Consider the following 23,149-nt stretch of genomic DNA (forward strand, 5'->3'; position numbering starts at 1 on the left):
TGGTTGAAAGTAGGCCACAGGCCACAGCACTTGTAAGATCTCATATCAGGATGTCTATAATAATCATAATTAATTACTAGACAAAATTGAGATTGCAATCCATACTATAATATTAAAAATGTGAATTGTGTGTCTGTCTGTCTGTTACCTCTTCACACCCAAACCCGCTTTTGCTAAAATTTGGCATGGAGATAGCTTAAGTCCTGGGAAAGGACATAGGATACTTTTTATCCCAGAAGAATGTACTGTACTCGCGCAATTAACGAATTTTGGCGCAACGGAGTTGCGTGCGTCATCTAGTACATAATTTATAATTTTATATTGATTTGATACTTATATCATAATTCATAAATGGGAAAGGGTAACTGTTTGTCTGTCTGTTTTCTCTTCACTTGGAAATCGCTAAACCGATTTATATGAAATTTAGTATGGACATACTTTGAGTCCCGAGAAATAGGAAATAGGACACTTTTTATCCCGGAAAAATGTACGGTTCCCACGCGATAAACTAGTAAGTATGTAATATTTTTGTAAAAATACTACTGTATAATTTGCCTAATATTTTTTTTTCTCCTTACTAATACAAATATTTTATATGTATAAAACGGCTCATAAGTCATAACTTATAAAATGTTGCTTACTTTGTGTGATACATGCACATTGCACAATGCACACAAAATACAGAAATCGTTTTCAAGGTATGGGGTGATAATCAAGGAATAAAGTAACCATTCTCTGCACCTATACCATTATAAGCTATCGCATTAGGTAAACCCTGTAATAATATTAAGTGTGTGGTGATAAATAAATAAAAAGTAAATTAAAAAGAAAGTTATTTTGTAACTCACTATCAATTTATACATTCTATATTATAGTGTATTTAATTCATGAAGCCCCAAGCGGCCACATCCGGCCGCAATAACAATAGAAAGCTATTGTGTGTCGTTTTTCCACAATCGAAGGGATTGATAATGAGTTTATAGAGTCTATAAGCACTTACCGTAATTTCCAATCCGTTTCTCCATCCAACTGATCTGTCCTTATAAAGACAGTGCCCATTTGTTCATTTGTCCGAAGCAGTATCATGTCAGCGGGCACCCTATCGCCCTTGTGAAGCATGACAATGTCTCCAACTCGTAGAGATGATGCCGAGGCATACTCGGTCATGTATGGACGGTAGTCTTCACATGGTGAGTCCAATTTTATCCTCTCATATGTATTCCTATTGACTTCTTTGTCTCTCCTGAAATGCATTTGGAATCATACAAGTTACCTATCATTGTCAGAGATAGATCAAGGCTGTAGGTTATATTTTATCACGCTAAGACTAATAGGAGTGAAGAAATAGAGGAAAATGTGGAAAAAACGGAGAAAATTATTTGAAAGGGCTAACTTGAACGCGCTAATTTCAGAAACTACTTTTCCGATTTGAAAAATTCTTTCAGTGTTAGATAGTCCATTTATTGAGGATGGCTATAGGCTGTATTTTATCACGCTAGGACTAATAGGAGAATGTGGAAAAATGGGGGAAATTATTTGAAGGGGCTTATCTCGTGAACTACTGGAGCAATTTTTATGTTATTTGGCACAGATAAGTAGACCACGTGAAGGATCATAGACTATCGATTTTAATAATTTTTTCAGAGGCTATATATATTTTTATAGCTGTGCGACGCCAGGGCGGGTCGCTAGGACAATATAAAAAAAAATGTTATATCTTATATCTTGCAAATTATTTGGAAGTAAGATTAACTGTAGAAGAACAAGTTATTTTATTAAGGTAACTTACCTATATCTTCTGAAATCATCAATTGCTTCTCTGATCAATGTGACGGAGAGTACAAAACATAAGGGGCCCCAGTAAGTGTACAGATAGCCAATTCTTATACTGGGAATGAACTGAGTCAAGGCCATAACCAAGAAGTATAGATTTAAAAAGAAACGAAACTGTTCATATAGAACTACAGGAAGGAATGTGATGAATGTGTATTTCTGAAAACAAAAACTTAAAGATAAAGACATAGTAACTTTTGTTATCACAATTTGCAATAATAATAGGAGATATAGAGATATTCATATCATGAAAAGTTATTTTAACCCGCCATCACTCGCGCGGGGTGCTGTCAGCACCCCACGCGTTTTTGAACGTAAAAATGAATAATAGTTTCTCTGGTTACGAATTCGCGCTTCCCGGTACCTTCAAGTGACCTTCAAAAGCGTCGACACAAGGTGGAAGGGACAGTGTGGCGCAAGTGCTTGCAACTTGACAAGGAGTTGAAAGTTGCGTGGGGTGGTCACGACACCCCGCGAGTGCTCGTGATATACTTTTTCAGAAGTTACTTTGCCAGTAAGGTACGTGTTTTTAATAGTTAAGTTAAAGTAAATTACTTTATTGTGCTGTTATTTACTATAAATAATAAATAATTGTTTATTTCTTAGAATATATTCAATGATTTATGTAGCACAAACTTTTTATGTACATATTTTCTTTGTTTGTATATAACATTTTTTTTCGAATATTTTTTATGTTTAGATGAGTTGGGAAGAAGAGAAAGAGAAATAATTTGTGCCATTATTGGAAGAAGTTATTCTGTAATGAAAAGCAATGCCAGCATGGATGAAGATTTTATTCAAGAATCTGATCATGATTCAGCAAAGGATGCTTCAGCACTTGAAGTGTCTAAAGTAGAAGAGGCTGGATTTGAGGGTCCTAGATATGTCTGGCATCAATGAAAATGTTATCTACAATTGAAATATGGCGCAATCGCAAGCTAGCATGAAAACTTCTGAGTTTGTGGAATCATTGGGTTTGAGCATGCTTCAAGGCCACCTTGAAAAAAGATATGTACAGCCAGGGTTGCCCAAAGCACTCAAGATGATGTTGAATGTTCCTGGACCAAGTACCGAATGAATGTCACAATCAAAAAAGCAATGCTGTATAAGCAAAGACATCATAATCTTGAGTCACCGTAAATTTCGCAAAAAATGTATGTGCCAAAAACATATGAAGTAAATTTTCAGTTCCTGTTCGGAAAAATAAGAAAATTTTCTTTTATTTTGTTAATTACACCTTATATTTACGATTTTGAATGAGACAGATTATGTGAAAAAGTTATAAGTATTTGTTTTTTGTCTTTTTTCTGAAAAGATCTCAATATTACAACTAAAAATGGCTGATTACTTTAATGTTTTATAGAACAACAATAAAGTTGAATATACAATTTAAATTTTCTTATTTACACACATCAAACCACACAAAATAATTATATGCTGGTTTAATTTCGTTAACTAATATTATATTGCATAAAAATCACTTAGAAAATGTGGGGTGGCCACAACACCCCGCGAGCGCTCGCGGGGCTAAAATCCGCGCGAGTGATCGAGGGTTAAGAAATTGCTGAGGATAAACAATCTGTATGAATGAAATAATGTAGGTCAAACTCACTTGATTACAAACATAATTAGGAGGATATTCTTCAGTTGGTAACTGCCCCAAAAATATCACTCTTGAACTCAATTCTTTTTGCTGAAAAGCCCATGTTCTCAGCCTGAAAGTTACTTGTTACATTAATATACACCATACCGTACATAACCGAATAAATTGAGGAAGATATTACCTTGACCAAATAGATTTTGGCTTTGGGCGAGTTAACAATGGTGTTCTTTCCATATTTATGGCATAAATATTTATGCAGTGCTTGAGAAGTGTTAAAGTTAACGTAAGTTAAATTTACGTGACGGCAATCGGCATCAAAGTATCAAAATATCATTTTATATACACAATCCATTGTCTTTCTTTATCTACAAAACACAAACCACAACAATTATTTGAGATTTCCACAAAAAGTAAAAACAACAATCTGTCTAGTGTCTAATGTCGTGTTAATGTCACTGGAATTTGTCAGTGTCAATATTATAGGTGTAATTTTTTTTTCTTATTATGGCGTTCGGCTTTTTAACCATGGCCAGTGTCAAGTAAAATATGGTGGAGATAAAAAAAAACGTAAAAAGTTTACATATAAAAGGGCCCATTCACGGCAGGACTGCACGGCAGTCCTACCTCTTTAATTAAATTTTAAAGTCGTTTTTTTCAGATTAGTAAAGTAAAGGTCTAAAAAAGTAGGTAGTCAGTAAAGTCAACGAGTCTGTAAGGGTCAATATGACGTACGAATGTGTATAGTGAGTCAAGAATGTATAGGAGGCGAAACTTTTTTTTTTAAGCAATAGCAACACTTTTTTGACATTTGTCCCTTTGTTGTATCAATACTCTATGACATAAAATTTACAAAACAAAGATTTTCAATTTGCTTGAATTTAGTTTTACAATGTGAAAACTACATGTTACTGTGATCAATATTAATGATTAAAGTAAAAGACGTGTCATAGTGCTGAAAATTTGAAGATTTTCATTGAAGAAAAATAGTAATACGCGAAAATATCACTGAAATTCTCGCGTCCACATTTCCGATTCTGATCGCACAATCGCCATAGTAGCAGGTAATTAAGCGTTTGTTTTATCAATTTTAATTGTTTATTTTATTGTATAGTGCAATTCTAAGTAGCCTGAGTAAGTATTATGTGGTATAATAAAACAACAATTTTACATAAACCATTGTTTACGTAAACAATGAACTGTCAAAGAAATCTATCATATAACGCGCCTAACAATGATTGATACTTTGACTTAGGTGCTTTGCGTAATTATGTATCTTAGACGTAGGTATATAAAATTCTCGTGTCACAGTGTATGTGCTTAACTTCTTTAACACTTTGATGCAGCGTAATATAATATTATAATTATTACGTTTTATGTTTACAGGTAGCAGAAAAAGCGTTTAACGAAATAACCGAAATGACTGGGAGAATTTATGCTATCATTTTGAAAATAAATACAAGGAGTGGGAATTAACCCTTTATTAGGATATCCTAAATTTAATATTGAAGAGCTGATTATTGAAGATGAAAGTGCCTCTTCACTGTGACACCACTGCTGTAACTACATGGACCTAGAAAGTGGCGATGATTCTGTTTCCGGCTGCATTGTAGAATATTATTTAGATGATCATATTTTATTAAAATAACAAAACCCTGTTTTTCACTTATTTATTTTTTGTATTTTCTTAAATAAGTAGTTCCATAATAAAAAAGGAGTGAGCTTCTCTCAGCTCTCACTGGTCATCAAAGTAGCTCTGTAGCTCTCAGGGAGAGGGTACTTAAATAACAGGTGTTATAAATTCATAATAATATGTAGCACTAGACGTGACTAGATGTCCCGGTGAACTTCGTGTCACTTATGAACCTTCCCTGGACTTCCAGGAATATTTAAAGACTAAAATTAGCCACATCAGTTCAACTGTTTAATCGAGTTATTGCATTTTTTATATAGTCCGTCAAGAAAGTGAAGAAATTAAAAAGTGGCAACATCAAAGTGTCATTTCTTTTTAGGGTTCCGTACCCAAAGGGTAAAAACGGAACCCTATTACTGAGACTTCGATTTCTGTCCGTCTGTCTCCAGGCTGTAACTCAAGAACGGTAATAGCTAGAGAGTTGAAATTTTCACAGACTATGTATTTCTGTTGCCGCTATAACAACAAATACTAAAAACAAAATAAATTAAATATTTAAGGGGGGCTCCGATACAACAAACATAATTTTTCAAACATTTTTTGCTCGGTAACAATGATGATAACAAGTAGGCACTTGAAATTTTCACAAAGGCCATAATTATATGTGTTACGAGGTTTTGCCCGCGGCTTCGCTCGCGTTAAGAAGTATTATTATATACAAACTTTCATCCCCTATTTTGACCCCTTGGGGTTGGAATTTATCAAAATCCTTTCTTAGCGGATGCCTACGTCATAACATCTACCTGTATGCCAAATTTCAGCCCGATCCGTCCAGTGGTTTGGGCTGTGCGTTGATTGATCACCATGTCAGTCAGTCACCTTTGAGTTTTAAATATATAGATTTAATAATTATTAATAATATTTAAATAAAATAAAAAATTAAGGGGGGCTCCCATACAAAAACACAATTTTGGCTGATTTTTGCTCTATAACGGTATGGAACCCTTCGTGCGCAAGTCCGACTCGCACTTGACCGATTATTTCTTAGATTGATTTGAAAGGGATGACACTACGATGTTGCCACTTTTTAATTTCTTCACTTTCTTGACAGAAACAGACTATGACATATACAAAGATTATAATAGGTACTTTACATAGATTAGATTGTTTCTTGTAATGTCGTAAATTAAACACACAATATAACTACATCATAATTATTTTAACTTTTCTTAACTACATAATATATATAAATCATAATATTTACAACGTGTTTTTAAACTGTATTTAATATAAAGTATCAAAATCTTTTATAGTGACTGGATACAGTGTGACCATAAGAGATCACACCGGAAACAAGTGGCGACTCTATTAATGTCGTGACTTTTTTGACGGGCTATAGAGTGCATAGTTCACACTCATACAATGTTTCTTTAGAGTTTAAAGTCAGTATGTCTTAAGGAACCGTAGAGCGTACCCACGCGCAATATATTGTACTAGCTACTAAGTATTATACTGTGTAGAGTTTTAATATACAATTATCTGAGCCTACGAACTTTTATTGTAGTCACCTTAGGACATACCCAATAAGTCAATTCAGTTGTTTTAGTAAAGTTGTAGACCCTTTACTAAAACTTTCGATGGAGTTTTGGAGGGAACACAAAATGGCAGTTTCTTGAAGTTGTTACATCACTTGCCCACACTTGTTCACGACATCGCATTTCTAATATTTAATGGTTAATATTCTACCAACATTATACATTAAAAACCGAAAAGAAAAAGGGGATGACATTACGCTTTGTCATTACATTATGTCCAATGAATAAAGGAACAGATGGAAGCGACATAACTACAAAAAAGTGTGGCCGGCGCCATATTGCCAAGAACTAAACATGGCGGTCTATAGTGATTGAACACTCGGTTGATATTTGTTGAGGATATCGATAAGTTATATGTTATAAGTGAGCTATTAAGGTTTAAATCTTTTAAATAAATGATCAGATTCTTCACCTTATATTTTTAAAATTCGATAAAAAAGTACATCACTAAACGTCAAATCTACTAATTTCTATGTTGATTAAATATCGAAAATCAAGCCATGTTATATTCTATTCTATCACAAATCTTATTTATTGTCTAATTATTAACTAAATTAGCACATACGAAATCAAGCCATCGGTAAAATAACAAAAAATTTAGTAGAAATATAAACGTACCGATCCAAGGACAAACTTTTTAAATTTCTTCACTTTTTTGACGGACTATAAATTAATTATAAATTAATTTAAAAAAAAAAGCAAATTGGTCGAAAAATTTGACCGATATATCGATATTTTTTTCGCGATATATCGAGACCGATATTGATAATTTTTCAAATGTCGATGTATCGATCTTTTCTTTCAATTTCGACATCCCTATAATACGACACTTTGACAGTGTATGTACCTCGGAGAACCGGAACATAAAATGGCGGACCGGCCACAGTATTTTGATTTGGTAGAGACCATTATGCCGCATTCACATAAAAAAGTCAATGGTTATGTCGATTGTCGCTTCCATCTGTTTCCTTACTCATTGATAATTTGATACACGATAAGAGGTATTATTACTTCCTTAATCTGTGGCACTATACCACAGGCACAGAGTCCACATATTATACTAGTAATCTGTGGAGTCCACAGTACTCCACAGACCACAGTCCAGTGTCCACAGACCACAGAGACCAGAGTCGACAGTCCACAAGGCACAAACCATAGACTTAATATATATACAAACTATCACAATCCAAAGGTTCACGATATCTGGTTTGGAATTGGGTTTTTTTTTATTGATGGCAGTGGCAGCATTGCATTAGTAAATAAATATGGCGTAACGTTGTGCATTACGTGTGGGTGTGTGAAGCCAAATTTGCTAACAAGACAAAATATAAGAATTTGCAGTGTTTTACGAAGAAGCTACAGTGTGGTGTTCAAATTAATTCGAACAATAAATCTGTGAGTTTGTGACCCGAGAAAATTCGTAAAGAACATTGGATCAATGACTTGGATTCACCGTAGATGACTATTATTATGAACCTTATCTTGTAACTTATGAAATACGATTTTAACATAAGGTAAGATGTGTTTGATTTTGTGTTTAAATGTGGTACATAACATGCGAGTACAATTGGAGACGTCGTGGTTTGTAATTAGATAATTGAGAGGGTGCAAAACGCAGAGATCGCGGAGCGTAGAGGTCGCGCCTAGTTGTCTGACAGTCGGCCGGGCACACCTCCGTTTGACCTATTTTCTGGTTATTGCATTGAGATACTATTTACGTCTAGGGGTGCGAAGTGGACCGTCAGACTCGCTTGCATCTACAATAAATTCTTCTCAGTTACAAAATTTTTGTTCAAATCCTTCGGATCTGCGAGTAACTTAAAAATGTGAATTTCGCATCACGTAATTCCTTATTTTATGTAGGTCAAAGGATAATGGGGTCAATAAACTACCAATAGCAATTCCCATGTAGTGCTTGTAATAATATCTTATCTAGGCAGCCTAGGATATGCTAGTGAAGATGGTAAGAAAATAATCTTATTAGTCTCATTGGATTGTTAAGAAAATATTATGTTTTCCTAGAAGAAGATTTGGACAATATAGCCAATATTGTCAAAATTCCTAAATCCTAGTCCTATGAAGCTTATCTAATTGATTTTCTGGTTTTTAAATTCATTACTTTAAATAGAAATGACTTATTAATTGTTTCAAATTATTTTCATTATTTTTTAGTTACTATAAAAATACTGCAAAATAATACTTCTGATTCAATGAATATTATTTAGAAAAAAAATTCATGAACGAAAAAATGTACTTTCATTTTTTTTATGTGTGTTGGCAATAATAACATTATTTTTTTTATTGCAGGTCATAATAAGTGTACATATTATAGAGCAGTGTAAGGATAATGGGTTGGGTACAAGTGTTGTGTGGTGAAAGTGCTAAGCCAGAGGTATGATGGAGTCAGAGCTACCGCCGGGCAGCTGTAACTCCACAGGACATCTCTCCACAATTGGATGGAACATACCAGGTAGTTTATTTGACCACTGTTAAGAATTTGTGTATCATCCCACAAAAAAATTATACATTCAGTTACAAATGCAGTCATGTTCTTTAGATCATTTGAAAGACTGCATTCATAACCCAACAAAAAGTTTTTGTAGGTAAATACACAAATGCTTGGCAGCGACCGTTTATCTAGTAACTGGTGGTGGGTTTTTTGTACGGACCTTCAAATCAGCAATGATTCATCTCTACTAATATGGAAAAGAATGACTTCTTGTTACATCTTTACTATTGTATTGAGATACTTTGAGTTTAAGAAGAGGATATAATATCCTAGTTTCAGTTGCACTAAAGTGAATGATATAAAGAAATTTCAGCACAAATATAGTATTAAATTTCTTTCATTTTCTTAATTTTACTGGTCCCAGGCTTGAACAACAATATTTAACAACATATTTTTAACACATTAAAAACGTATCAGAATGGCTGGAAAAGGATACGTGGGAGAGCCATGCTTCGGCACGAATGGGCAGGCTCGACCGGAGAAATACCACATTCTCACCAGAAACTGGCGTGAAACAGCGCTTGCGCTGTGTTTCGCCGAGTGAGTGAGTTTACCGGAGGCCCAATCCCCTACCCTATTCCCTTCCCTTCCCTACCCTTCCCTATTCCCTCTTAAAGGCTGGCAACGCACCTGCAGCTCTTCTGATGCTACGAGTGTCCATGGGCGACGGAAGTTGCTTTCCATCAGGTGACCCGTTTGCTCGTTTGCCCCCTCATCTCATAAAAAAAAAAGGCTTAAATTCAATAAAAGCCACACATACATATATGATATAAGCCACCCAGACAGCTAAATAACTAGGTAACATGAACAAATTCCAAATTATCAGCTGGTGAAAAATAAATTATATAAAAGTGTTATAAAGATAACACCCTCACGTTTTTTGCCAGCGTTTTAATCAATAGCCTTCAATTAGTTAAGTAGGCGCTACTGAACTTGTGTGCTCAATGATCCATGTGAGCATTACTCCTGGCTAAGGTGATAAGGACTAATATTACGAGTATCTAACTGGTTTGTTTGTTACGCTTGTTTACCTTCACTTAACTAGATTTTACCCGCAACTTTGTTGTGATGAAATTATACATTGATTCAAAGTATTGTTATGTCTCTATAAAAAATCAATAAAATTGATTGACTGCCGCACTCAGAGTGGAACATTAATTACATATATGTAATTAATTCTAAATTTTGACATATGCCTCATACATTTATATCTGTCAAACTCTTCATTAAATTGTACGTTAATCATAATTAAATGTCTCTGAGTGCGGGAGTAAGAGGTTTAAGTACGAACAGTTGCGGCGCAAGACCACATATTGATGTGGGCAAGATATTATGTTTTGCGAGGCCCCCTGATTAATAACGTAAGAGGACGGATTTTGTTGAGAGAAAGAATTTTTCAATCTTAAATTTTTATTTACAAAAGGGAAAGTATCGAAACTCGTAAATCCTAAAAAATCCTCGTGGTCTAAGGGGCGCGAAGCCCCTAGGACCGCGAGGCCGTGGGCGGTTGAGTGAGTGAGTGCGAAGATGTAGCAGACAGACAGACACGCTTGCGCATTTAATACTATTATGATAGATGACGCACGCAACTCCGTTGCGCCAAAATTCGTATATCGCGCGGATAACGTACATTTTTCCGCAACAAAAACTATCCTATCTCCTATCCCGGGACTCCTCCCGCTCTGCTAAGTATCTTCATACTTAATTTCATTTAAATCGGTTTAGCCGCTATAACTTAAAGAGTTGACAGAGAGACAGACGGACACACTTTCGCATTTCTATTGTAATTTGTAAGTATAGACATATTGAGTTTTTTTTTGTCGATAAGATGAGTAGATGAGAGTCGTCTAAATATCAGAAATGCAAAATTCTTTTATTTGAAATTCTTAATACGACAAGGGAGCGGGGAGGGAAATTTCCCATGGTTGCGCACACGCAAAACAATTCCTTAATGTGTTACTGCGATTGAAGGTTGTTTTAAAGTTTTTATTGTTTAGAAATATTGTAAAAAAACTAATTAAATTAACCATATTTATTTATAAAATGTTGTGTTTCGTAAAGCTGTTGCGTTGTTTTTGAATCAATGCAAAATGTTGTATCTGCTGATAAAGAAGATTTGTGTTCTTCGTAAGTGTATTGCTAATTAAAAACGTTTGAAATTAATCTGAAAATGTCTGTTGAGACTGTTCCATCTGGGGCCACCTTTGATATAATACATATAAGTAAATAATATATAAATAGTCAGTACTCAAGAGTACTGACTATTTATGCCGGCCTTAGTATGAGTTTTTATCCCTTGGTATTTTTACGAGCTTACTGGCTTATCACAATATTAGTAGCCACTAGCCAGGATCAAATCTTTTGAAATGATCTCAGGGGTACCGGGTATCCAAGAGATATGCTTAAGTCCTGAAACAGGCAACACCAATAAGAAAATAGTAAAAATATAATTTTCCCACCAGTTGACACAGTGGAAGATCGGGCTCTTGATATTGTATCTCATCCACCATTGCACATAATTCTACCAAAATTATAGTATCTGTCACCACTATCGCATCTTTATCTAAAACCATCTATATCTGCCAACAGTGTACGATCTTAATCCTAAACTATCGTTCACGAAACGACACATGGTCGGTAGCAAGGGGACATCCTTGCTCGTGTTCAGCATTGTTCATCATCCCAAACTATCGTATCTGCCAAGAGTATCGTATCTTATTTGTAAACTATCATATCTGCCATCAGTATCGTATCTTCAACCTAAACTATCTTATCTGTTAATAGCACCGTTAACCGTATCTTAATTGTAAACTATCGTATCTGCCATCTAGAGGCCTATTGCTACGAAACCGTTTTGAGACTCAAACAATCGAACGAGAATGCCGCGTCCTACTCTAATACGTCATTTCTCGTTTGTTAGAGCAGGACGCGGCATTCTCCTACAATTGTTTTAGTCTCAAAACGGTTTCGTGGTACGGCCCCAGTATCGTATCTTCAACCTAAACTATCGTATCTGCCAATAGTATCGTATCTTAATTGTAAACCGTCACAATCTTCTGTCAGGTCGGATGCACCATTCGGCGAGCACGCCGGCGGGCGTGGACGGGGGCGCTCGTACGCCGCCCGCTACGCCCAAGAAGGGCGGCAAGATGCTCGCCGTCCGCGTCCAGATGCTGGATGACTCCATATCCATGTTCCAGATACAGGTATGTGATTGTGATGTAAGAGAGACTTGCCATGGCCCATACATTATTATTAAAAAATCGTCTCTCATGGCATGTAGAGCAAGAGACAGATTACCAAATAGTTTATACGTAAATGACTAAATGAATTTCTTTTCATTTCATAAAACGCGTTATTCCTTTTATACGACGCAACTGAAAAGCAATGTGGCTCCGTGAAACATTTTGAAGTAAAAATTATCATCCTAATTTAATTATTTCTGCGTAGAATAGGTATCAGACTGTTAACCAACTTCTAGAAAAACACATTGAATTCAATAAACCCCTTTATTTAGCCTTTGTAGATTTTACTAAAGCATTTGACAGTATAAAACATTCCGCAATATTTTCATCTTTGAACAACCAAAAAATAGACCCTACATTAATATGTATTTTTACTTTTATAGTTATTAAGTATTGTATGTCATGTTTGTTTTGGTGCAATAAAGTATTTTCATTCATTCATTCATTCATTCATGTAGGGTCTATTTTTTGGTTCATCATAGATTATTTGGAGAAGCTCTATATAATTATAGAGCTTCTCCAAATAATCTATGACAATAGCACCGCCGACATTAAACTTAGTACCACCGGTCCTAAGTTCAAAATTCTTAAAGGAGTGAAACAGGGAGACCCACTTTCTCCGAAATTATTTTGCTGTGTCCTTGAAGAAATTTTCCGAAAACTGGATAGCCAGTGGTCAGAGAAGGGCATTGAAATGAATAGGAAAAGGCTGACCAATCTCCGCTTTGCCGACGACATAGTCCTTTTTCCTCCAAGACCTCAGCACTGCAACAGGGCTGTAGCTAAAGTCAGATTTGAGGTAGGGCAGCATTGGTGACAGGTAGGGCGGAAGTAAAAAAAAATCATAATTGATTGATTTTCTTGGGTTTTTTGGTATTTTTAAGGTAGGGCATTATGATTTTAAGGTAGGGCATTGCCTAACGATGCCCCCCCCCTAGCTACGGCCGTGCACTGCAAGCCTCGAAGTGGGACTTACAATGAACAGGTCCAAAACACAACTGATGACCAACAGCACGAGACGTAGGGTCGTGGTAGACGAGCAAGAAATACAATATGTCGACGAATACATCTACTTGGGCCAGTTAGTTTCTTTTGACAATAGACCAGGAAAGGAAGTCGATCGCCGAATCGAAAACGCCTGGAAGAGCTACTGGTCCATGAAGAAGCTGATGAAGGGAGAGCTACCAATCTCCCTGAAGCGCAGGCTCGTCGATATGTGTATTCTGCCCGTCCTAACCTACGGTGCGCAAACTTGGTCATTGACCGATTTACAAAAGTCCCAACTCGGGGTTTGCCAAATGGAGCGCAGTATGTTGGGAGTAAGTCTTCTGGACAAAATAAGGAATACAATACTGCGCTCACAAACAAAAATCACGGACGTAGGAGCTAAGGCGGCTAAGCTAAAGTGGGATTGGGCTGGTCACCGTATGCATCCCGACCGCTGGGCAAAGATATCGACAGAGTGGGTATCTGAGGATGGAAGACGCAACCGTGGCCGGCCTAGTAAAAGATGGCGCGATGAGCTGGAGGCATACCAGCCGGGCTGGCCAACGGTGGCACAGGAGCGAGTGGAAGACCCTGGGGGAGGCCTTTGCCCAGCAGTGGGATAGCATAGGCTAACAAAAAAAAAAAGAATAGGTATAACGTGTTTAAATATTTAACATTTATTAACATTTTCATGGGAATTCATGATTAATATACTAATTATTATATTTAAAGTTCAATGATCGTACCGAACTGTGAATGATCTTTTATTATGTCATTGTACTCTGAAATAACATATTGAGTACAGAAAACAAATCGGCAAAAAATATTAAATTAACTTGCCAGGTCGGCAGAGTTGTACCAAAGATCTAGCTAACTGAATAGTTACATATTTTGTACTAGATGACGTTCACAACTCCGTTGCGCTAATATTAGTTTATCGCGCGGGAACCGTACATTCTTTCTGGATAAAAAGTATCTTATGTCCTTTCCCGGGACTCAAAGTATCATCATTCATCAAATAATATCAATAGATCACTGAGTAAATGTAGCTTATAGTAAAATAATTATTTACCCAACGCAAGGACACCGCGCGCGGGAGGGGTAGCGCTCGGCGCGGGGCCCACACCGCCGTGCCGGCCGCATAGTAATTTACTGAGTGCCCATGATTCATTTGGTAAAAAATTAAGTAGATACCTAATTTTATTACATAGTTATAATGAAAATCGAGTACCGAGTACTCTCCTTAAGTATTGATCATGTCTTTCCAGTCATGCTGTAGATACATTAGCGGGAAATATACACGCGGTCCCCAAGAGCACTTATCAAAGGATACCGACGCGGTTAAAAGGTTTTGCGACAAGTGGAAATTGCAATTCTATTTCCACTCACGACGCCCTGTATTGTGCAGCGTGATCGACAAAGTGATTTTATCTGGGGCTCGATTTATACTGTATAGTCAAAATAGAATAAGATGGCACCAGCAGTCATTGACCTTTATAGTCTAGGAACGATAAGAAAAACGCTCGCACTGCATTCTGTTAACATAAAAACAAATATTTAACTAAAGACACAGACTGTTATAGATTTATATCGGCAAAACTTCTAGGAAACTCTTAGAGTGATGATCTCTAACTTTTAATGAGTTCAAATGATTTAGTGCTTCCTCAGTTCTAACTACTTCTAACCGAGTAGGTAGACAAAATATCAATGACCGCTACCGCCGTTGAATTACAAGAATAATATAGCCTTAAATCGAAGCGACATTTGAGTTATAAGAATCAGGCTACAAAACCATAATCCTACTTGCAGTTAGATTGTGTTGCCTTCTAGGGAATGTAAGGAAATGAAATAGGGAATGTCTTATTCCATTCCTATCGGTATTTTTGCCAGCAAACTCAGGAATTTCAAATTTTACTTCCATAAAAAGCATAGGTTTTTACTTTTTAGGGTTCCGTACCCAAAGGGTAAAAACGGAACCCTATTACTAAGACTTCGATGTCAGTCCGTCTGTCAGTCTGTCTGTATGTATTCAGGCTGTAACTCAAGAACGGTAATAGCTAGAGAGTTGAAAGAAAGTTCATACAGATTATGTATTTCTGTTGCCGCTATAACAACAAATACTAAAAACAAAATAAATTAAATAGTTAAGGGGGGCTTCCGTACAACAAACGTGATTTTTCAAACATTTTTTGCTCGGTATCAATGATGACAACAGATTGGCACTTGCATTTGTCATCATGGCATTGATTGTATTTATACTTTAATAATTAATAACTATTATTATTTATCTATTTGACCGAGCTTTGCTCGGTATTCGATAAAACACGAATGAAATGACATTTTCTAAAAATGATTCCTAGCTAGACCGATTTATCGCCCCCGAAACCCCCTATATACTTGATTTAATTTCATGAAAATCGTTGGAGGCGATTCCGAGATTCCAATTATATATTTATATATATACAAGAATTGCTCGTTTTAAGATATAAGATAAAATTAATAATTAAGGGGTACTCCCATACATAATTCACATTTTTCTACTATTTTTGCTCTATAATGGTGCGGAACCCTTCGTGCGCGAGTCCAACTCGCACTTGGCCGATTGTTTATGGTTTGTTTTCCTATTAAACCGTACCTTTCTTGTGAGCAATGTAAGCTAGTCTAAAGTGAACTCTGAACCGACGCAGAATTTACATTTTCTAGACCTTACTTGTCCAATCGATACAACCTAACGAAACATTGTAGCTCGGTCCTAGAAGTTTATGAGCTTGAAAGTATATGGCATATTTAATTAAAAGTTTTTACCTTTACAACTTGCTAGATTTGCAAATTCTTTTTAACGGAATTCGTTCTTCACGCGGAAACCCTAAATCCATACTTCCATACTAATACTATAAATGCGAAAGTGTGTCTGTCTGTCTCTCTCACGCCCATACTACTGAACCGATTTTGCTGAAATTTGGTATGGAGTGGTATAAAATATCGAATAAAATATATTATGATTATAAAGTAACAAGTGTTTTTGCCATGTCAATTGTCAATGCCGATACAAGGTAACAATAAAAGTTGTATACCTCGGCTAAATCGCTTTAATCTTTTGTTGCAAATCACAATGACAGTTGCAATAAAAAGTTATTTCAATAATTGCATCGTAAAATGTTATCATTATTATACGCTAGTTAAACGTTGGCCAATGATGGAAAAGTACAAAAGGACACGAACGTATTGAGGGGCATATTCTTCCTCGCTGTGATCATCGTCGCCGTCGATTGCTGATAAGTATTAAGTACCGTAGACAAGCTGCGTTGGGACAATCATAGTGGTCCATCATGGCTGATGGCTCAACGTAGAAAGGGACATAGTATAGATGTAGACAAACTAAAAAAAAGAAGAGCGTCCGTATCCTAATCTGTAGACCTTTGGCTCGCAGTCGCAGAGGGTGGGTTCGATCCCGGATGTAGGCGTGTACCAATGAGACATTTTCTGATCTCAAGTACACAATACGGACGCTCGTACTGTGAAAGAAAACATCGTGAAGAAACCAGCTCATAGTTGGTCCCAGGCGTATTTACCTGTTCTTTCCGCTGGACTAGGCCGACTATGTTGCGAGAATGCCGTATGTGCTTAAATCTTGTCCCAGGCCCTACAGTGTTTGAAGTTTGGTTACTTCGCTCTGAAAATACTGTGTAAATCATCCACATCGGATGCAAAGGCATTGTTTTTAGACGAACTACAAAACGGTTAAAAAAACGTGATCGAACATCCGAAAAGCCAATTTAAATTTTGGAAATGGCCGCCCTCAATAACAGCAATACAGCATACGCTGAATTATCTTGATGCTTTTGCGTTTTGATGATATTCTATTGTGATAGTTGTGTACGTTGAATATTACAATTTACAGTCCCCACAGGCTTCTCATTGTTCGCGCGTGTGCTACATCGGGCCTACTCCGTAACAGGGATCTTTCATGTCCTGGATTATAGGGCTGTCGATGAGCAGTTTTGTTCAGGACTCTTTGCCTGAAATTAAAGCCCATAAATATTGTTTAGGAAGTAACCGTAAACCGACTTTGCTTTCTTTTATAGAATTAGCGCTAGAGATACATACTTATATTATATTCCCTTAATGTTTTTAGATGCAGAGAATTTATAGACATAAACCGTGCACAATTTAGGCGCAGGTTGCGATTTTTAGGGGACTTTTGTGTGACGAGGAGGACGGGTGATGATGGTAACAAGTAATTGTTAGATCACCGATCGTCTTTATTGCTATATTCCGACCAAACGATTGACTCTTCCCGTTTCGCCAACCGAAGTGGCATAGATATTTTGTCATGGCGTGTAGTCAGTAGTCGTCACTCGTCAGTAGAATTACAGGACTCGGCCTATGAGTCTTTTGATAAATATAAAAAAGTTTAAAGGTACAAGTTGGAACCGAGCGACACGCGACAACTGCAGACGACCTGTCGTCGCGACACTAGTGGTTTTTATGTATTTCTATCACGTCGTCTGCAGTTGTCACATGTCGTTCGGTTCGAACTTGTACCTTAATTTTAGTAGTGACAACCCTAGGGTTCACTCTGCACTCTCGACTCCACAATGCGTCCATTGTGCGACTGATTACTTCAAACTCGTCGGCGTATCCTCGCATCCGTCTGCTGTGATATCATTAGCTCTTGCCAATCTGTGATGATAATATTCATTGAAGTTAACGATCTACAGCTAGTACGGTGAAGGAAAACATGCGAAACCCGCACATGGTTGGTCCCAGGCGTATTGACCTTATCATTCCTCTGGATTAGACCGACTATGTTGCGAGAATACTGTTCGTGCCTTGGGCTTACGGTCATTCAAAATTTTGTCACAGATACAGCTACAGCCGGGCTAAAATGGTCGCTTTGAAGAATCATGATATGAATCATAATATGATTCATTTTTATAAAATCGCAAAATGCAACTCTGCTTGCAATTCATTTCTGTATTTTTGTACTGATTTGACATTTGTCAGTTTGACAGTTTTGACAATTCATTTGCTGAATTAATTGAGAGGAATTGCTAAATGTGACCATTTTAGCCCCACAGTATTTGAAGAATGGTAATTTCGTTCTGTAGATATTGTATAAAGCATCCACAATGGATGTAAAAGGCATTTTTTTAAGAATCTACTTGTTACCACAGGGTACTAAATACAACGCGACGTAACTAATATCTACGTATTATTTTTGTTTGACGATGCTATACGCTAGTTAATCTTTCGACAAAGAATTTGTTTTTGATCCAGCTCTAATTTATACTGATATTATAAATGCGAATGTGTGTCTATCTGTTGTTGTTGTTTTCACGCTATAACCGTGGAACTTATTTAAATGAACTTTGATGTGAAGATAATAATCTGAGTGTTGGAAAAGGAGTAAAGAAGTAAAATTGTTTACACGTATACAGGAAAAACCAAAAGTTTCACAACGATTTTGCGGGCGTCATTTGGTTGAGGTAATATAAAAGAACGGTGTTTTAAATTCAACAATTTCTGACTCTACAACTCTCTATAATTTAAAAGAAACTGGCGGTAGGAAATATTGTTGCCGAATGCCGACTTCGCATTAACATTTTGGCAAAAGGTAATACTTTTAACCGCGATGTAGGTCACTAAAGTCCACTAATCTATTACCCAGCGTATTTTGTGGTCAACGCTTCGAATATTTCTGTTGCTGCCTTTTTAATGAAACATCAAATTTTCTTTTCTTTTTGCTCGGCTAGGTTTTTCTGACCGTCTGCGGTCGTGTATCTCGCGTTTCCCGTAGTCCTTCAGGAGCAGGAACACCGTTGGGGTTTTAGTGCGTAGTCTCGGGTGCGTCTTCCGTCCACCCAGGGGAGTCCCACATACCTCGGTGGTCCTCCCCAGGCCCCGAGGATGCGTAAAAGCATTCCCCCAACGAAAAAAAAAAAGGTTTTTCTGACCGTAAAAACGTGCCATCTTGTTAATAATCAATCGTGATTCATAGTAGCTATTATACGTACCTATGTTTCTTCTATTATGTATATGAGTCGTTAATGAGTTTTTAAGTACATATTTACTAATTAAATAAATATTATGTAGTTTTGTTGTACCTATGACGCTCCTCTCGGGGTTTGAGACAGTAGACTATTGACGAGTACAGTAGAGAAGGACTGCCGATTGCCGAATAACGAAAATCCGAGTTAACAAGTAAGAATAACATTGTTCTGTTACTTTATATTATAGCAACAAATTACCACTTTGAGTAGATATATCCCAGACCCCAGTGTATCCGTAGTCAGGGGCCGTACCACGAAACCGTTTTGAGACTCAAACAATCGTACGAAAATGCCGCGTCCTGCTCTAACAAACGTGTAATGACGTTGTTAGAGTAGGACACGGCATTTTCGTCCGATTGTTAGTTTCAAAATTGTAACCCATCTCTACGTATCCCTTTTGCTCACGCACAAATCTGCTATCTCGTATAATATTGAAACTACATAATATAGAGTATCAAGACCCATAAGAGCACCGGTGGTCGCGACAACAATAGAATACAATAGCATTTCCTGGAAACTGTGATCGAAGTATTAATATTATGGACCAGTGTTTTTTTAACCTTTTTTATATGATGGCACAAAAAATATTTCACGACCCCCTTAGGGGTACGTATTAGGGGCCTTTTAGCAGGGGTTTTTAACTAATAGCACAGAATATATATTAGTAGTACCAACAGAATTCCAACTCGTGAAACCCGTTTAAAAAAATAACAACTCTTGCTGCGATACTATAAAGTTCAAATTGACGAAATCAAGATTGTCACCTTTTAGAAAATAAAATAATCTTCTTTTAATTACTATAGCTACTAATAGCAAACTTTTTTATAGTAATAATCAAATTTTAGTAACCCAAAGTATATTTTATAATAGTTTTATATTCGATTATAGTGTAGGAGCTGGTCAGGATTTTTTTACATCTTAAACATAGTAACTTGTGTTTATTTATGTGTAGTATAAGGTTTGTTTGTAACAAATTGGTTTATTTGCTATGTTTGTATATTTTTTTTATCTTTTTTTGTATTTTAAAGTCTTAAATTACTTTATTGAAATATTTCTTTGACTTTTTTCAATTGTTCATATTTATCAGATTAATAATGATTCTGTCACAGCGATTAAATCAGTACGTAGATATATGCGACGAAAAAATTAAGCGCGCGCGTCACCGCTCGCTTGTGAGTCCCTTGTGATCTGCCCCTTTAAAGGGGTACTTACAGTTCGATAGCTAAAGGCGCGAGTGGGACAGGCCTGCTAATAGGTTAAAAACCCCTCTTATTATTGACTGACTGAGGGCCTGTTTCACCACTTCCTGATAAGTGCTGGACAGGCTACCCACAACTTATCTGACAGATGAAGTATGGAGTGTCTGTCAGATAAGTTGTGGATAGCCTATACGGAACTTATCAGCGAGTGGTGAAACAGCCCCATAATTTTAAAAGTTTTTAATACGGTAAGTACACATTCAACTAAAATTTTGTTATTTCGTTAGGTTTCGTGCTTTATAGTCTCGAATCACATTTTATAAATCTTGCGAGACTCAAGGAATACGAATATTAAATTTTGTCTGGAACCTAAATGCCAGGACACGTGCGCCTACAATATGCAAAGACACTTAGAACTTGGTCGCCGTGTAAAATTATGTAACGTGTACTAAACCACGACTTGGCATACTCATAATAATATGAAATATGTAGGATCGCGATCAATAGGCTGTTTTATGTCTGATGCACCTATTTAGACAGTGCGTATAGAGTACAGACTATAGTGTCCTCTGTTAATATATTACAGCAATATTTTGAGGGATATCTCCAAAGTGTAAATATAACTGATACCACCTCAAAATCTGCTTACACTTTCACATTTATATTATTAGTACAGATGTTCCGATCATGACTTTGGCCGACTAGCCGATTAGTCGGTTGCAAAGAAGCCGACTAATCGGCCGACTAGTCGGCCAAACGATCATGGTTTCAGATGTTTTCGTAACGCTTTGTTTACTGCTGATTCGCAGGTAAAGCGCATACGCCGCCTGCGAACGTATCGGATCGTGTTTTGGTCATGTTTAGAATGAAGAGGATATTATGTTGTTATTTAATAAATATCATAGATATTTCTTTCCAAGCAAGTAATTTCAGAAACAGTTCACTTAATTTCAAAATAATCAAGGTTTTTCTTAAATGTAATATCAATAATAGTAAAATAATTTAAAAAGCCGGATAGTCGGCGCTTTTTGCCGACTATTCGCCGACTACGAAAGTGGCCGGATAGTCGGCTTTACCGACTAGTCGGTACATCTCTAATTATTAGTATAATGGAAGTATAGGTCATGTGATTGTTTAGAATAGAAAATAGTAGTCTTGTTTTGCTTTCTTTTCACAGTCGACAGTCTCAGGGTTACCGTTTGGCCTCCTTTTTGGAAATAGATGAATCCCACATGAGCCCTAAAAATAGACTTTGTACCTACATAAAATCTGTAATTTAATTGTGTAAGTACTCTAGCTAGACAATCTAGTTTGGGGAGCCACAAAGAATTACACGGACCAACATCGATCATGGACACGAATTCCCCCTGCACGTTCATATTTGTTTGTCCATCATGGGCCAATTAGAGGCCGCATGCCGTGTAAAAGTTCACGATAAAAATGTATACAGCCGAGAATAGAACCTCCTTTTTTGGAAGTCGGTTACAAATTATAAAATCGTAACCCAATTTTGAAATGAAATAGTGTGGCGCTTGTTAGTTGGGTATGAGAATAATGAGCACCTATGTTGTTACTTGTTAGTAACCGGGAAAGTTGTGTGAAAACTACCTGATTAATTTTGTGTAACTCTATACGGGAAGTTGGTGCCGCTGTAAATTACTTTAATTTTAACTACGTTACTCGTGAGTTGACTGTGCTTATCGAATAGCTTATAACTTGGGAGATTCAATTATACGAAATAAGAGTGAGTATTCATTTTCATTTGCGAATGGGAAATATATGAAAATAAAGCAGTGTTCACTGTTCTGATTTTCTGACTGTGGCAGAACCATAAAGTTAATATACCTACCGGAATAGAGATTAGAGCAACAATCACGAGCTGTCAAACGAAACCGAAATTGACATTTTACACAAGCATCTTTCTATGAGATTATATTGTCAACGTGCCGATAAGTGCCGACTGCACGTCAAAAAAATCGGCTGTCATGTATCACAAGTCTCTTTTTACCACGCAGTGTTACTAATAGTGACATCTCGCTTGCTCTTGCCTTCGTTTCTCTATTCCCACACACATTCCGGTCTACCTGCGCAGGCATAGCCGCACAGGTGGACCTCTCTGATAGGCCGTAGCCTGTATGGCAGCCATTAAATTGATACAGTTCTGAGTTTCTGACCAAGCGCCCGGATTGGCCCCGGACTGGCGTCACCTACTGTATCAATGTAATATTAGCACTAAGTTTTAATTGCTCGTTCTATTATGCTCGAACTATGATACCTGTGTAGGGAATTTGAGGGATCGCCGAGTTATGCCCCAATTCCGAGCTCACCGCATTGCAGATCGAATTCCAGTTCAAATGATAAGTTGCAATTTAAAATTGGCAGCACACTTTGTGCCTCCGATTGAATTGAAATTAAACTATTATTGTGGAAGTTGATTATAATATAGTCCACGCAATCCACGAAGACGCGCCCCACTACTCCTCCTAATCGTTTAT

General features: G+C 36.8%; 2 protein-coding genes across 7 annotated transcripts in view; one reads left to right on the plus strand and one right to left on the minus strand.

Annotated features, from left to right (window-relative positions):
* LOC121729744 (probable phospholipid-transporting ATPase IIB) overlaps positions 1 to 3,841 on the minus strand; it is a 28,916-nt gene extending 25,075 nt beyond the window's left edge. For both annotated transcript variants that reach the window (XM_042118358.1, XM_042118357.1), the window contains exons 1-4: positions 3,618 to 3,841; positions 3,446 to 3,548; positions 1,790 to 1,992; positions 1,001 to 1,243 (exon numbers count right to left, since the gene is read on the minus strand). In XM_042118358.1, the coding sequence (XP_041974292.1) occupies positions 1,001 to 1,243; positions 1,790 to 1,992; positions 3,446 to 3,548; positions 3,618 to 3,670 (602 nt within the window). In that variant the 5' untranslated portion in view covers positions 3,671 to 3,841. The remainder of the gene's footprint in view (positions 1 to 1,000; positions 1,244 to 1,789; positions 1,993 to 3,445; positions 3,549 to 3,617) is intronic.
* A 4,075-nt stretch (positions 3,842 to 7,916) lies between these two features.
* Positions 7,917 to 23,149, plus strand: part of LOC121729740 (FERM, ARHGEF and pleckstrin domain-containing protein 2) — a 67,198-nt gene continuing 51,965 nt past the window's right edge. For all 5 annotated transcript variants that reach the window (XM_042118349.1, XM_042118350.1, XM_042118351.1 and 2 more), the window contains exons 1-3: positions 7,917 to 8,175; positions 8,969 to 9,131; positions 12,234 to 12,376. In XM_042118349.1, the coding sequence (XP_041974283.1) occupies positions 9,056 to 9,131; positions 12,234 to 12,376 (219 nt within the window). In that variant the 5' untranslated portion in view covers positions 7,917 to 8,175; positions 8,969 to 9,055. The remainder of the gene's footprint in view (positions 8,176 to 8,968; positions 9,132 to 12,233; positions 12,377 to 23,149) is intronic.

This window comes from Aricia agestis, chromosome 8 (genome assembly GCF_905147365.1).
Source record: "Aricia agestis chromosome 8, ilAriAges1.1, whole genome shotgun sequence".
NCBI classification, from domain to species: Eukaryota; Metazoa; Arthropoda; class Insecta; order Lepidoptera; family Lycaenidae; genus Aricia; species Aricia agestis.